Source organism: Oncorhynchus clarkii, chromosome 19 (assembly GCF_045791955.1).
Source record: "Oncorhynchus clarkii lewisi isolate Uvic-CL-2024 chromosome 19, UVic_Ocla_1.0, whole genome shotgun sequence".
NCBI classification, from domain to species: domain Eukaryota; kingdom Metazoa; phylum Chordata; class Actinopteri; order Salmoniformes; family Salmonidae; genus Oncorhynchus; species Oncorhynchus clarkii.
Window position 1 is genome coordinate 57,316,017 of NC_092165.1, and position 15,019 is coordinate 57,331,035.

The 15,019-nt window shown below is 47.4% G+C and overlaps 1 protein-coding gene across 2 annotated transcripts in view; it reads right to left on the reverse strand.

Annotated features, from left to right (window-relative positions):
• The window catches only part of LOC139375410 (ena/VASP-like protein), a 59,413-nt gene that overhangs the window by 9,368 nt on the left and 35,026 nt on the right, over positions 1 to 15,019 (reverse strand). The window contains exons 1-4 of one of the 2 annotated variants that reach the window (XM_071117170.1): positions 12,253 to 12,629; positions 5,931 to 5,988; positions 2,925 to 2,995; positions 2 to 862 (exon numbers count right to left, since the gene is read on the reverse strand). In XM_071117170.1, coding sequence (XP_070973271.1) covers positions 2 to 862; positions 2,925 to 2,995; positions 5,931 to 5,988; positions 12,253 to 12,319 — 1,057 coding nt within the window. In that variant the 5' untranslated portion in view covers positions 12,320 to 12,629. Of the gene's footprint in view, position 1; positions 863 to 2,924; positions 2,996 to 5,930; positions 5,989 to 12,252; positions 12,630 to 13,747; positions 13,926 to 15,019 lie in introns of those variants that run through there. The other variant, XM_071117169.1, reaches the window with a different exon arrangement.

Genomic DNA, 15,019 nt, shown 5'->3' on the forward strand with positions numbered 1-15,019 from the left:
CTGCAGGTTGCCGTGGCAGCCTGAGAGACGGGAGAGGGTGTCTGGTTGGGTGAACCCCACTCTGATGGGGCTGGGGTGTATGAGGGGGGAGAGAATTTCTGGGTTGCTGGTGGTGGTGGGGGTGTGGCCTGGGACATCTGTGGCTGGGGGTGGAATGAGGAGGGGTACTGGGGTTGGTTGGAGGAGACTGGGACGGGGCCCTGCGCAGACTGACCAATCAGAGGGGGCAAGGAGGTAGCCTCGCAGTAACCTTGCTGCTGCTGTTGCTGCTGAGCGAGGTTATAATAGTCCTCTGATTGGCCATTGGCATGGGGGAGGTGGGGCGGGATATGGGGTTGGCCGGCCTGGTCCAGGGGGTGGGGCTTGACCCGGCTGTGGCGGTTCGGCAGAGGGAGGGCCACTGGGAGGACAGGCTGGGGCACGGGGGGCATGTGCACGGGGCCGTATATGTGGGTGTGGGAGGTGGACCAGGTGCCGTGTTTGGGGAGCAGCACAGGGTCCTGCTGGGGGTCACCCTGGTGGAGGGACTTGGTGTGGTGGAGAGCCCGCACCGAGGGGGGAGAGAGGGGGATCTGGCGCACCTGCCGGGTCAGGGCCGTGGGCACCCCTGGCTGCACGGGGGAGAAGGCCGAGACCAGGGAGGTGGAGAGCTGGGAGAGATGGGGAGAGTTGTCGCCAGCCCGTCCACCCGCCACCTCTCTCTCCTGAGAGGAGGAAGAGGAAGAGGAGGAAGGGGAGGAGTTGGAGGCCACTTGGGCATAGGAGGGCGGCAGTGTGGCGGCCCGATAGTGTCTATACTCAAGAGGGGTGTTGGAGGGGTGAGAGGGAGGGGAGGACACCTTATATTGGAGGGTGGAAACAACTATAACACACCACAGAGGAGGGGGGGATACCACAGAGGAGGGGGGGATACCACAGAGGAGGGGGGGACACCACAGAGGAGGGGGGCATACCACAGAGGAGGGGGGGATACCACAGAGGAGGGGGGGACACCACAGAGGAGGGGGGGATACCACAGAGGAGGGGGGGATACCACAGAGGAGGGGGGAATACCACAGAGGAGGGGGGGATACCACAGAGGAGGGGGGGACACCACAGAGGAGGGGGGGACACCACAGAGGAGGGGGGGACACCACAGAGGAGGGGGGGATACCACAGAGGAGGGGGGGGTGGGGGGCACCACAGAGGGGGGAGACACCACAGAGGAGGGGGGGAGAAACCACGAGACATGACAGAGGAGGGGGGGGGCACAGAGGAGGGGGGGCACCACAGAGGAGGAGGGGACACCACAGAGGAGGTGAGGGGGGACACCACAGAGGAGGGGGGGCACCACAGAGGAGGGGGGGATACCACAGAGGAGGGGGGATACCACAGAGGAGGGGGGGGGGGGGGTGGGAGGCACCACAGAGGGGGGAGACACCACAGAGGAGGGGGGAGAAACCACGAGACATGACAGAGGAGGGGGGGCCCCACAGAGGAGGGGGGGCACCACAGAGGAGGAGGGGACACCACAGAGGAGGTGAGGGGGGACACCACAGAGGAGGGGGGGCACCACAGAGGAGGAGAGGGGGGACACCACAGAGGAGGAGGGGACACCACAGAGGAGGAGGGGGTGGGGGGCACCACAGAGGGGGAGGGGGGAGACGCCACAGGGGGGAGACACCACAGAGGAGGAGGGGGTGGGGGGCACCACAGAGGAGGAGGGGGGGAGACGCCACAGGGGGGAGACACCACAGAGGAGGAGGAGGGGACACCACAGAGGAGGGGGGGACACCCCAGAGGGGAGGGGACACCAAAGAGGAGGAGGGGACACCAAAGAGGAGGAGGGGACACCACAGAGTAGGGGGACACACCACAGAGGAGGAGGGGGTGGGGGGCACCACAGAGGAGGAGGGGACACCAAAGAGGAAGAGGGGACACCAAAGAGGAGGAGGGGACACCACAGAGTAGGGGGGGACACCACAGAGGAGGAGGGGGTGGGGGGGACACCAGAGAGGAGGGGGGAGAGGAGGGGGGAGGGGACAGAGGAGGGGGGGCACCACAGAGGAGGGGGGAGGGGACACGACAGAGAGGGGGGGACACGACAGAGGAGGGGGGGGACATGACAGAGGAGAAGGGGGGGACACGACAGAGGAGGAGGGGACGCCACAGAGGAGGGTGGGACACAACACACACAAAAAAAGAGAGAGAGAATAATGAGAAACCAAGCAAAAATGATATATCAGAAACTGAGAACAAAAATGATATATCAGAAACTGAGAACAAAGATGATAAATCAGAAACTGAGAACAAAGATGATAAATCAGAAACTGAGAACAAAGATGATAAATCAGAAACTGAGAACAAAGATGATAAATCAGAAACTGAGAACAAAATCACAGAGAATAAAAAGAAGCCGAATCCAACATGACCAAACTCTCAGGAAAGCAGCATGTCCCATTGTCACCCAGCTGCCAGTAGCACGCTTGCAGAATGAGTGTCTCTATGGCGCTGGGGAATGTTTGTATATGGATAAGCATGAGTAAACGGAGGGGAGGAGGGAGGGGGATTCAACACAAACACAGATGTGTCCGAGCTAGCGCTTTAGCTTTGGTTGTGGTCACTAGAGCACACTGTAGCAAAACGTTTTGCAACCGAAAACAATAAAGAGCATATCTTATTGGCCAAGTTCAGGTAGTCCCTCCTTGTTTCAGTCAGTTTCCTTCCATTTGGTCCCTAATGAACACAACCAACATGTGCTACACTGGGTTGTTTGGTTACCATGATTGCCATGCTATCCCCATGGAGAGAATAGTATCCTGAGACGTTATCTGTGAGATGGTGTATTGACATGGACGAAACGTATTTTGGCTTGTGTTTTGACAGACCCGGCATTGTCTTGACATGGTAGTAGTGTCTGTCCACAGTACGTCTGCAGGCCTTACCTGAGCCAGACGTCCGTCGCTCCCTCTCTTTGTGGACCACTCCCTGCATCTGATGCGGCTCCATCATTTGCCTGCAGATATACAGAAGGCACAGACACATGTTATAGCCTCTCCCTGTAGACTCTCTATATAGCCCATCCCTGTAGCCCCTCCCTGTAGACTCTCTATATAGCCTCTCCCTATAGCCCCTCCCTGTAGCCCCTCCTTGTAGCCTCTCCCTGTAGCCCCTCCCTGTAGCCTCTCCCTATAGCCTCTCCCTGTAGCCCCTCCCTGTAGCCTTTCCCTGTAGCCCCTCCCTGTAGCCTCTCCCTGTAGCCCCTCCCTGTAGCCCCTCCCTATAGCCTTTCCCTGTAGCCTCTCCCTGTAGCCCCTCCCTGTAGACTCTCCCTGTAGCCTCCCCCTGTAGACTCTCTATATAGCCTCTCCCTGTAGCCTCTCCCTGTAGCCTCTCCCTGTAGCCTCTCACTGTAGCCTCTCTCTGTAGCCCCTCCCTGTAGCCTCTCCCTGTAGCCCCTCCCTGTAGCCTCTCCCTGTAGCCTTTCCCTGTAGACTCTCTATATAGCCCCTCCCTGTAGCCCCTCCCTGTAGCCTTTCCCTGTAGCCTCTCCCTGTAGCCCCTCCCTGTAGCCCCTCCCTGTAGCCCCTCCCTGTAGCCTCTCCCTGTAGCCTCTCCCTGTAGCCCCTCCCTGTAGCCTCTCCCTGTAGCCTTTCCCTGTAGCCTCTCCCTGTAGCCTTTCCCTGTAGCCCCTCCCTGTAGCCTTTCCCTGTAGCCTTTCCCTGTAGCCTTTCCCTGTAGCCCCTCCCTGTAGCCTCTCCCTGTAGCCTTTCCCTGTAGCCCCTCCCTATAGCCTCTCCCTGTAGCCTCTCCCTGTAGCCCCTCCCTGTAGCCTTTCCCTGTAGCCTTTCCCTGTAGCCTTTCCCTGTAGCCCCTCCCTGTAGCCTTTCCCTGTAGCCCCTCCCTATAGCCCCTCCCTATAGCCTCTCCCTATAGACAGCCTTTCAATCTGTGCCTATTTAATACATTTCTGATTGACATTACCTCTAATTTTCTACTGCTTGAGTACCGGCACCACTTATAAAAAAAGATCCCAAGGCAAGATCAAAGAGGAGGCAGGTAGCCTAGTGGTTAGAATGTAGAGGCGGCAGGTAGCCTAGTGGTTAGAATGTAGAGGCGGCAGGTAGCCTAGTGGTTAGAATGTAGAGGCGGCAGGTAACCTAGTGGTTAGAATGTAGAGGCGGCAGGTAGCCTAGGGGTTAGAATGTGGAGGCGGCAGGTAGCCTATTGGTTATAATGTAGAGGCGGCAGGTAGCCTAGTGGTTAGAGCGGTTGGGCCAGGAACTGATAGGTTGTTCGATCGAATACCCGAGCTGGCAAGGTAAAAATCTGCCGTTCTGTCCCTGAACAAGGCAGTTAACTCACTGTTCCATGGTAGGCCATCATTGTAAATAATAATTTGTTCATAACTGACTTGCCTAGTTAAATAAAATAATAATAATAAAAAATTAATTGTTAGCCAGCTAACATACTTCATTGTTCAGAAATAACTTCAAATATTTTAGAAATATATGTCTACAATGGACATGGATTGATTTAAATTGTTTCAACCAACAACCCACATTCAAGTCTAGGTTCATTTTTTTCTGGTTGTTTATCAAAGTTAGCTGGCTAACTCATTGATCCTGCTTTGTAGTATACTGCTCTGGTGTGGTTAAATTACAGTCAGTACCAGCATCATCAGTTTCTTTCATTCAACCTCAAGCTGCTTGACTGTACAGGAGTCTAGTACCTCAAGCTGCTTGACTGTACAGGAGTCTAGTACCTCAAGCTGCTTGAATGTACAGGAGTCTAGTACCTCAAGCTGGGGCTATGTGGTAGGGGTTATGTGGTAGGGGTTATGTGGTAGGCCTGATGTGGTAGGGGATATGAGGTAGGCCTGATGTGGTAGGGGTTATGTGGTAGGCCTGATGTGGTAGGGGCTATGTGGTAGGCCTGATGTTGTAGGGACTATGTGGTAGGCCTGATGTGGTAGGGCCTATGTGGTAGGGGCTATGTGGTAGGCCTGATGTGGTAGGGGCTATGTGGTAGGCCTGATGTTGTAGGGACTATGTGGTAGGGGCTATGTGGTAGGCCTGATGTGGTAGGGGAAATGTGGTTGGCCTGATGTGGGAGGGGATATGTGGTAGGGGCTATGTGGTAGGGGGTATGTAGTTGGGGCTATGTGGTAGGGGGTATGTAGTAGGGGCTATGTGGTAGGTGTGATGTGGTAGGGAATATGTGGTAGATCTGATGTGGTAGGCCTGATGTGGTAGGCCTGATATGATAAAAGATATGTGTTAGGCCTGATGTGGTAGGCCTGATGTGGTAGGGATATGTGGTAGGCGTGATGTGGTAGGGATTATGTGGTATGCTTGATGTGGTAGGCCTGATGTGGTAGGGGGTATTTGGTAGGCCTGATGTGGTAGGGGATATGGGGTAGCCTGAAGTGGTAGGCATGATGTGGTAGAGGATATGTGATAGGCCTGATGTGGTAGGCCTGATGTGGTAGGGGTGTGTGGAAGGCCTGATGTGGTAGGGGATGTGTGGAAGGCCTGATGTGGTAGGCCTGATGTGGTAGGGGTTATGTGGTAGGGTTATGTGGTAGGCCGGATGTGTTTTGTACCCTCAAACAAACTACTTTCGGACAAATGAAATAAGAAAACACGTTCGATGATGAATTCTAGTAAGTTTTTACCAGACTTGAAGTCCCTGGATTGAGATGCTTTGGATGCCCTTTTACAAACCAGTTCCTTTTTTCAATGTCTTAGTTCTACTGTGTGTTCTACTGTGTGTTCTACTGTGTGTTCTACTGTGTGTTCTACTGTGTGTGTTCTACTGTGTGTTCTACTGTGTGTTCTACTGTGTTTTCTACTGTGTGTTCTACTGTGTGTTCTACTGTGTGTTCTACTGTGTGTTCTACTGTACACTGAGCTTGATTTGGTGTCTTTCTGAAGGTTGGAGGTTCTTACCTCCTCTGTACATCGGGGTCCTCTGAGGAGGGCCCATTTTGGCGTTGGACAGCAGGGCCTGTGGTGGGGAACAGAAACAGGGGAATATTTCTAGCTAGGTATGAAAGGACCTACAGTTGAAGTCGGAAGTTTACATACACCTTAGCCAAATACATTTAAACTCAGTTTTTCACAATTCCTGACATTTAATCATAGTAAAAATGCCCTGTCTTAGGTCAGTTAGGATCACCACTTTATTTTAAGAATGTGAAAAATCAGAATAATAGTAGAGAGAATTATTTATTTCAGCTTTTATTTCTTTCATCACATTCCCAGTGGGTCAGAAGTATACATACACTCAATTAGTATTTAGTAGCATTGCCTTTAAATTTAAACACAATAAGTTCCTCCTGACAGAGCTGGTGTAACTGAGTCAGGTTTGTAGGCCTCCTTGCTTGCACAAGCTTTTTCAGTTCTGCCCACAAATGTTCTATAGGATTGAGGTCAAGGCTTTGTGATGGCCACTCCAATACCTTGACTTTGTTGTCCTTAAGCCATTTTGCCACAACTTTGGAAGTATGCTTGAAGACCCATTTGTGACCAAGCTTTAACTTCCTGACTTCCTTGAGATGTTGCTTCAATATATCCACATCATTTTCCTGCCTCATGTTGCCATCTATTTTGTGAAGTGCACCAGTCCCTCCTGCAGCAAAGCACCCCCACAACATGATGCTGCCACGCCCATGCTTCACGGTTGGGATGGTGTTCTTCGGCTTGCAAGCGTCCCTCTTTTTCCTCCAAACATAACGATGGTCATTACGGCTAAACAGCTCTATTTTTGTTTCATCAGACCAGAGGACATTTCTCCAAAAAGTACAATCTTTGTTCCCATGTGCAGTTGCAAACCATAGTCTGGCTTTTTTTATGGCAGTTTTGGAGCAGTGGTTTCTTCCTTGCTGAGCGACCTTACAGGTTATGTCGATATATAGGACTTGTTTTACTGTGGATATAGATACTTTTGTACCCGTTTCCTCCAGCATCTTTACAAGGTCCTTTGCTGTTGTTCTGGGATTGATTTGCACTTTTCGCACCAAAGTACGTTCATCTCTAGGAGACAGAACACGTCTCCTTCCTGAGCGGTATGACAGCTGCGTGGTCCCATGGTGTTTATACTTGCGTACTATTGTTTGTACAGATGAACGTGGTACCTTCAGGTGTTAATTATAAGTGAAATAATCTGTCTATAAACAATTGTTGGAAAAATGACGTGTCATGCACAAAGTAGATGTCCTAATCGACTTGCCAAAACGATAGTTTGTTAACAAGAAATTTGTGGAGTGGTTGAAAAAAACACGTTTTAATGACTCCAACCTAAGTGTATGTAAACTCCCAACTTTTTTTGACATGCCACACCCTCCCCTGTAGTAGTAGAGGTACATTCAACAGGATAAATATGACTGAGGTTACACACAGTATAACAATACCAGTGGCCTCTGTAATTATTGGGACAGTGAAGCATTTTTTCTTATTTTGGCTCTATACTCCAAAAGTTTGGATTTTTAAATCAAACAATGACTATGAGGTTAAAGTATTTTCATCCATATCGGGTGAACCATTCAGAAATGACAAAAAAAAATTGTACATAGTCTCCCGATTTTAGGGGGTCAAAAGTATTGGGACAAATTCACTTATACAGTATGTGTATTAAAGTAGTAAAAAGATTAGTATCCATATTTATAGAACGCAACAACTACATTAAGCTTGTGACTACACATTTGTTGGATGAATTTGCTGTTGTTACATTATTGTAGAAGTGTTTAGAAGCATATTCTATTCTTATTTACATTATAAAAGTGACACAATACATTATTTACCATTAATTTACCATCTATTGAGCACAAAATAATCTGAAAAAAACCCAAAACAAACAGCAAATGCTTCCAACAAATTGGTAGTCACAAGCTTGATGTTGTCATTGTGTACTAGTGAGATACTGTGTTTTTTCCTACAGCATGATTGATGCAAACCACAGGCCTTTCCACAGGAAACCTCAACAAAACAGGCCCAGCAGGACGGTAGACCAGAATAGAGCTGACCTGCCCTCCCCTCCTTCCCACATCTGTGTACAGCTTATACAGTGCATTTTGCATTCAACACAACATATGCATGAACCCAGCCAATCCTTGATCGCCAATCCCAAACCAGATTCAAGGGCAAACATGATTGGATGGAATGTAATATTCTTAATTTCCATTGGATCAACGTCTAACTTCACCAGTCTTTGTCAAGAGACCCAACACCAGGATCAATAAATTAACTACATAGAGACAAGAAACCCCCAACCCAGCATAGAGACAATCGCCCGGTGCAGAAACCCCCAACCCAGCAGACTGTCATTATGACTTTGTGGTGAGGTATACTAGATGTTTTTTAACATATATTTTTTTTAACTGACCGCATAACAACCAATATATGAGGTCTTTACTTGATGTCTTTATGACGTACCTTGAACGTCATTGGGGTGCTGCATACTCACTGGGGTGACTGTGCATAGAGGTGTGTGAAGGGGTGACTGTGCATAGAGGTGTGTGTGTGTGAAGGGGTGACTGTGCATAGAGGTGTGTGTGTGTGTGAAGGGGTGACTGTGAGACATACTCTACTTCCTCAGCTAACTGAGGAGGAGAGCCTATTCTGAGAGAGGCCTATTATAAAAGGGGAGATCACTTACTGCATATCAGGAATACCAACCAATAAACCCTTGACGCCCCTTTGCAACACTAGATTGCCGTTGGGTGTCATTTCCGCTGGGTGTGTTTCGGCATGAGGGACACGTGGAACATCTTTATATGGATACTGCTTACCCAGTGAGCACAAGGCATTGCAAATACATCTTTTCAATATCCTTTCAACCAAAAATACTATATTTTCAATTTATTTAACTTGGCAAGTCAGTTAAGAACAAATTCTTATTTTCAATGACGGCCTAGGAACAGTGGGTTAACTGCCTGTTCAGGGGCAGAACGACAGATTTGTACCTTGGGGATTTGAACTTGCAACCTTTCACATACTAGTCCAACGCTCTAACCACTAGGCTACTTGCCACCCCAAGTATTTTCAATGTCTTTTGCTCATAGGGTACCTGGAGTTCTGCCTCTGAAACAGAGAGGATTCCTCTGTCCTACCATATCCAACCATCTGAAGTGTCTAATTATGTTTTTGTTTTCGGCTTTCGGGTTGACATTACTGACATCATAATGAATTCACCTCATTCTCAATGAGCAACTAAGGCGAGGATGTTGGCTGAGTTGTTTTGGAATAAAATACTGCGGTTTTGGAATAAAGTGCTGTAAACGCTTTCTAAAACATGATTCATTCCCAACCTCAAACCGTTTCATCTCCCACAGTCATCATCTCATGAAGGGGGAATATTTTAATATCCCATCATCAAACAGAGCCAACCATCCCCACCACATTTCTGCCCCCTGTTTTTGAACACAGTATATGAATATAAATCATGTCCTACTACTGCAATGTATGTGTATAGTGCTTTATCAATACACAGCCTAGCAGGAGTTATTTAGTTTGTTATTTAGTGTGTGTGTGACATTTTGTGTGTATGTGTGTGTGTGTGTGTGTAATTGTGTGTGTGATTGTGACTGTGATTTTGTGTGTGTGTGTATTGTCTCCTCTCCTTTGTTCTCTCAGCCTGCAGCTCTCTGATAGAAGATGACTTGGGATGCCTTGTTTTCATTCTTTTTGACACTCCTCTAAACTCCCTTCTTAGCAGCTGATGGTTATCTGCACAGCTCCTCTAAACTCCCTTCTTAGCAGCTGATGGTTATCTGCACAGCTCCTCTAAACTCCCTTCTTAGCAGCTGATGGTTATCTGCACAGCTCCTCTAAACTCCCTTCTTAGCAGCTGATGGTTATCTGCACAGCTCCTCTAAACTCCCTTCTTAGCAGCTGATGGTTATCTGCACAGCTCCTCTAAACTCCCTTCTTAGCAGCTGATGGTTATCTGCACAGCTCCTCTAAACTCCCTTCTTAGCAGCTGATGGTTATCTGAACGGCTCCTCTAAACTCCCCTTCTTAGCAGCTGATGGTTATCTGCACAGCTCCTCTAAACTCCCCTCCTTAGCAGCTGATGGTTATCTGAACGGCTCCTCTAAACTCCCTTCGTAGCAGCTGATGGTTATCTGCACGGCTCCTCTAAACTCCCCTTCTTAGCAGCTGATGGTTATCTGAACGGCTCCTCTAAACTCCCCTTCTTAGCAGCTGATGGTTTTCTGCACGGCTCCTCTAAACTCCCCTTCTTAGCAGCTGATGGTTATCTGCACGGCTCCTCTAAACTCCCCTTCTTAGCAGCTGATGGTTATCTGAACGGCTCCTCTAAACTCCCCTTCTTAGCAGCTGATGGTTTTCTGCACGGCTCCTCTAAACTCCCCTTCTTAGCAGCTGATGGTTATCTGCACGGCTCCTCTAAACTCCCCTTCTTAGCAGCTGATGGTTATCTGAACGGCTCCTCTAAACTCCCCTTCTTAGCAGCTGATGGTTTTCTGCACGGCTCCTCTAAACTCCCCTTCTTAGCAGCTGATGGTTATCTGCACGGCTATGCAATTCATTTGAGCACATATCCAGATGAGGCGTCAAGATGAATACTAATAGTGGAGCACAGAGCTACAGCTAATGCATAACAACAGCCAAAATACTCACCAGAATCAGTTGGTGTCCATCTATGATGGTTTCTATGAGCCAATTAGTCCAACCTGATCTTGATTTTTTATCTTTTCAGGGTTTAGTTTGGAATACACGAAGCTAAGAACATGTATAATATATGCCATTTGCCATCAAATTAAACCACTGCAAAGCTAATATACAATGTGATGCTTTCTTTTGGTAGACATACCATACCTCTAGATCCAGACACAATAAAGTAACTAAACTTTGGTGGTTGGTGTTGGGCTGGTAAAGTAACTAAACGTTAGATTGGTGGTTGGTGTTGGGCTGGTAAAGTAACTAAACGTTAGATTGGTGGTTGGTGTTGGGCTGGTAAAGTAACTAAATGTTAGATTGGTGGTTGGTGTTGGGCTGGTAAAGTAACTAAACGTTAGATTGGGTCTAGGTTGGTGTTGGGCTGGTAAAGTAACTAAATGTTAGATTGGTGGTTGGTGTTGGGCTGGTAAAGTAACTAAATGTTAGATTGGTGGTTGGTGTTGGGCTGGTAAAGTAACTAAACATTAGATTGGTGGTTGGTGTTGGGCTGGTAAAGTAACTAAAAGTTAGATTGGGTCTAGGTTGGTGTTGGGCTGGTAAAGTAACTAAATGTTAGATTGGTGGTTGGTGTTGGGCTGGTAAAGTAACTAAACGTTAGATTGGTGTTTGGTGTTGGGCTGGTAAAGTAACTAAACGCTAGATTGGTTGTTGGTGTTGGCCTGGTAAAGTAACTAAACGCTAGATTGGTGGTTGGTGTTGGGCTGGTAAAGTAACTAAACGTTAGGTAGGGTATAGGTTGGTATTGGGCTGGTCAAGTATTTCCTAATATTTTAAAGGAACTATTAAAATACAACAACGTGGGCCACTCTAGTCAATACCACTTGCCAACTGCAGCCTCACATCCTAGTTGACTGCACAATTAAAGGCTTTTATTTTAGTGACATAAGAGCTAACACCATTAACACTATCAAGGGTTATTATCAACACAACACATCTACAGATGTTAACAGGAAGGTTGTGTACGTGTCAAATGACTTTGGGTTAGTGCATGATGAAGCACAGAGGTCTGACATAAGGGGGTCCTGGCTGTTGCCATGGTGAGGTGAGAGACGTAGTGCCCCAGGGGAGTGCTTGGGCTTGATCAGGCCTGTGCACAGAAGCCCTCAAGGAACAAAACAAGGCCTACTTTCTCTCTCTCACTCTCTAACTCAGATGGTGATTACCTAATTGCCTAATTGGGATTTCTTGAGCTAAATATGATGCTATTAAAGAGTATTTCAAACCTCAGGAGCCACAGCTTAACACCCCGTGGGGCTGTGGCTACCAAAATATGAAATATAAAAGCTACTTTGACCCATTAGGGCGCCTTAAGTCCACATTTGTGTTGAATGGAAAACTTTAATTGGCAGTCAACAGAAACGCATACAGCTTAAGCTTAAACATCAACATAGGGATTTCCAGAACATCACTTCCCTATTTTAGCCCTACAATGAAAGAGGTGAGAGAGGTGTTGCCAAATACCACCAGCCTCACATTGTCTGCCGCAGCATCATGCAGTAAATAGCCCTGATCCAGCCCCTCCCTCTATCACCTACCCTGCATCAACTGTCATCACGGGAACAGTACTTACTGAGGGTGATCTTCGCAGAAGTGCACCTTCTGACAGTGGCTGGTGACATCTCTGGAGTAAGACTCATCGTGAGACCCTCTCCGCAGTTCTTACAGTGTCTTTAGCAAGCTATTACTGTGTGGTACTAACTATGGCTTCTAGTTAGGCAGCTGTCCAGGCTACTGGAATAGCATTAGCCACGAACCGGGTGATCCAAGATGGGACCCCAGTAGCAGGTATAAAGCAGTAAAATGCCTGCGACTGCATTCCCTGGACAGAAGGGAGCACCTTAGGTTTGCGTGTGGAGCCCCATAGCTCAGCTCACCTCCAACATGGCCCCCTCTTGTTCCCCAAAAGGTTTACCAAAAAAATGAGAGTGCCATGTGAGATTTGGCGGTCTAAAACAGTTTGGCTCCATGGGTATTTTAGCCAGACTGTGCACCAATAGGAAGGCTAGGGGACGGAATGGGGCCGCCACCGGACTCCCCATCCCAACAGCTTATAAGTAGCAGCAACGTGTAACAGGAGAGGCCCATGTGTTATTTCTTAAGAGTAAGGCTTCGTATACAGTCTAGTTATGTCGCCATAAACTAGACTGCACCATCCATCTAATCTAACCACAGTTCTTTACATTGATGTGTGCAAGTGTCTGTCCTGGCGGTGTAATGTTAATGGTTGTAAGGGTTAACTGTAATGGTTGTTTTTGATAGTGTCGCTTTCAGGCATACAGTATTATCACAAGTGTCTGCAATCGGTCATCTATATTGCCAGGCCACGTATCCAAGTGTGGCACCCTGGGCTCTAGCCTGGGTTGTGTTCAGTAGATAGTTAACAAATAAATAATGAAATAGGTAGGCTATATTTGAACTATTAAGAAATGCTTTTTTACATTTTCCGTTTCATATCAATTTTAAATGTTTTGTTACAATGTGCCCTACTGAACACAACTTTAAACAGAGTTTATAGTCTGGCAGGGTTCTATGGTTCTATGGGTTCTATGGTTTGCTTTCCATTGCCACACACGCTGCTGAAAGCTTTCACCCAGAGCCATAGAGATACAATATGTCTGGCCTTGTTTTCGCTCTAGAGCTTGATGTCCAGCAGAGGGAGGTAAAACTCAGTGGAGATCGACCCAGCAACCAGACTGACTGGCACCTGCAGCCCCAATGTCATTGGCTGGACCAAGTGTAAACTGAACAGGTTGAGAGCGTTTCTGAAAATAGATTATTCTTGTTACAACCTAAACATGTTCAACCTAATATTATGTTAATCCAACAATCCTTAAATTATAGGGGAGCTATACAGGCTTGAAATTACTGTATAAAAAGATTTGCACTTCGACCGATAATTAGTAGCTGACGTGCCAGGATTAACTGCTAATTAGTACACATCAGTTTTAGCTACAGTCCATCTAAACCTGACTGTGACATAAACAGACAGGTGGACGAACGAACGGGTGGACAGACAGGCAGACAGATGGACAGAATGATTACTTCCACACGGGAAAGGGTCCCACCTCCATCTTGCGAGCTGAGCGTGTTGAGGGCGAACATCATGGCGGTGGAGAAGGTGGTGGCCTCCTCTTTGCTGGCGAAGTTGAGGCCGTAAACCTGCCTGGCATCGCGCCACTGGTGAAAGGTGGGCGTGGCCTGGTTATACTTCAGCCCCTTCACTATGGAGTAGTTGATCACCACCTGAGAGACAGACAGCCAATTACTCATTCATTAATTATTCACCAATTACTATGGTCAGCTTAGTTCAATGTACCTTAACTATAGAGATAAATATGTCTTACATAACTATAGAGATAACTAGTAACGAATGTGTGTGGTGGAGATGATCTCTATAACTAAGACAGTGTGGTGGAGATGATCTCTATAACTAAAGACAGTGTGGTGGAGATGATCTCTGTAACTAAAGACAGTGTGGTGGAGATGATCTCTATAACTAAAGACAGTGTGGTGGAGATGATCTCTATAACTAAAGACAGTGTGGTGGAGATGATCTCTATAACTAAAGACAGTGTGGTGGAGATGATCTCTATAACTAAAGACAGTGTGGTGGAGATGATCTCTGTAACTAAAGACAGTGTGGTGGAGATGATCTCTATAACTAAAGACAGTGTGGTGGAGATGATCTCTATAACTAAAGACAGTGTGGTGGAGATGATCTCTATAACTAAAGACAGTGTGGTGGAGATGATCTCTATAACTAAAGACAGTGTGGTGGAGATGATCTCTATAACTAAAGACAGTGTGGTGGAGATGATCTCTATAACTAAAGACAGTGTGGTGGAGATGATCTCTGTAACTAAAGACAGTGTGGTGGAGATGATCTCTGTAACTAAAGACAGTGTGGTGGAGATGATCTCTATAACTAAAGACAGTGTGGTGGAGATGATCTCTATAACTAAAGACAGTGTGGTGGAGATGATCTCTATAACTAAGACAGTGTGGTGGAGATGATCTCTATAACTAAAGACAGTGTGGTGGAGATGATCTCTATAACTAAGACAGTGTGGTGGAGATGATCTCTATAACTAAGACAGTGTGGTGGAGATGATCTCTATAACTAAGACAGTGTGGTGGAGATGATCTCTATAACTAAAGACAGTGTGGTGGAGATTATCTCTATAACTAAAGACAGTGTGGTGGAGATGATCTCTATAACTAAAGACAGTGTGGTGGAGATGATCTCTATAACTAAAGACTGTGTGGTGGAGATGATCTCTATAACTAAAGACAGTGTGGTGGAGATGATCTCTATAACTAAAGACAGTGTGGTGGAG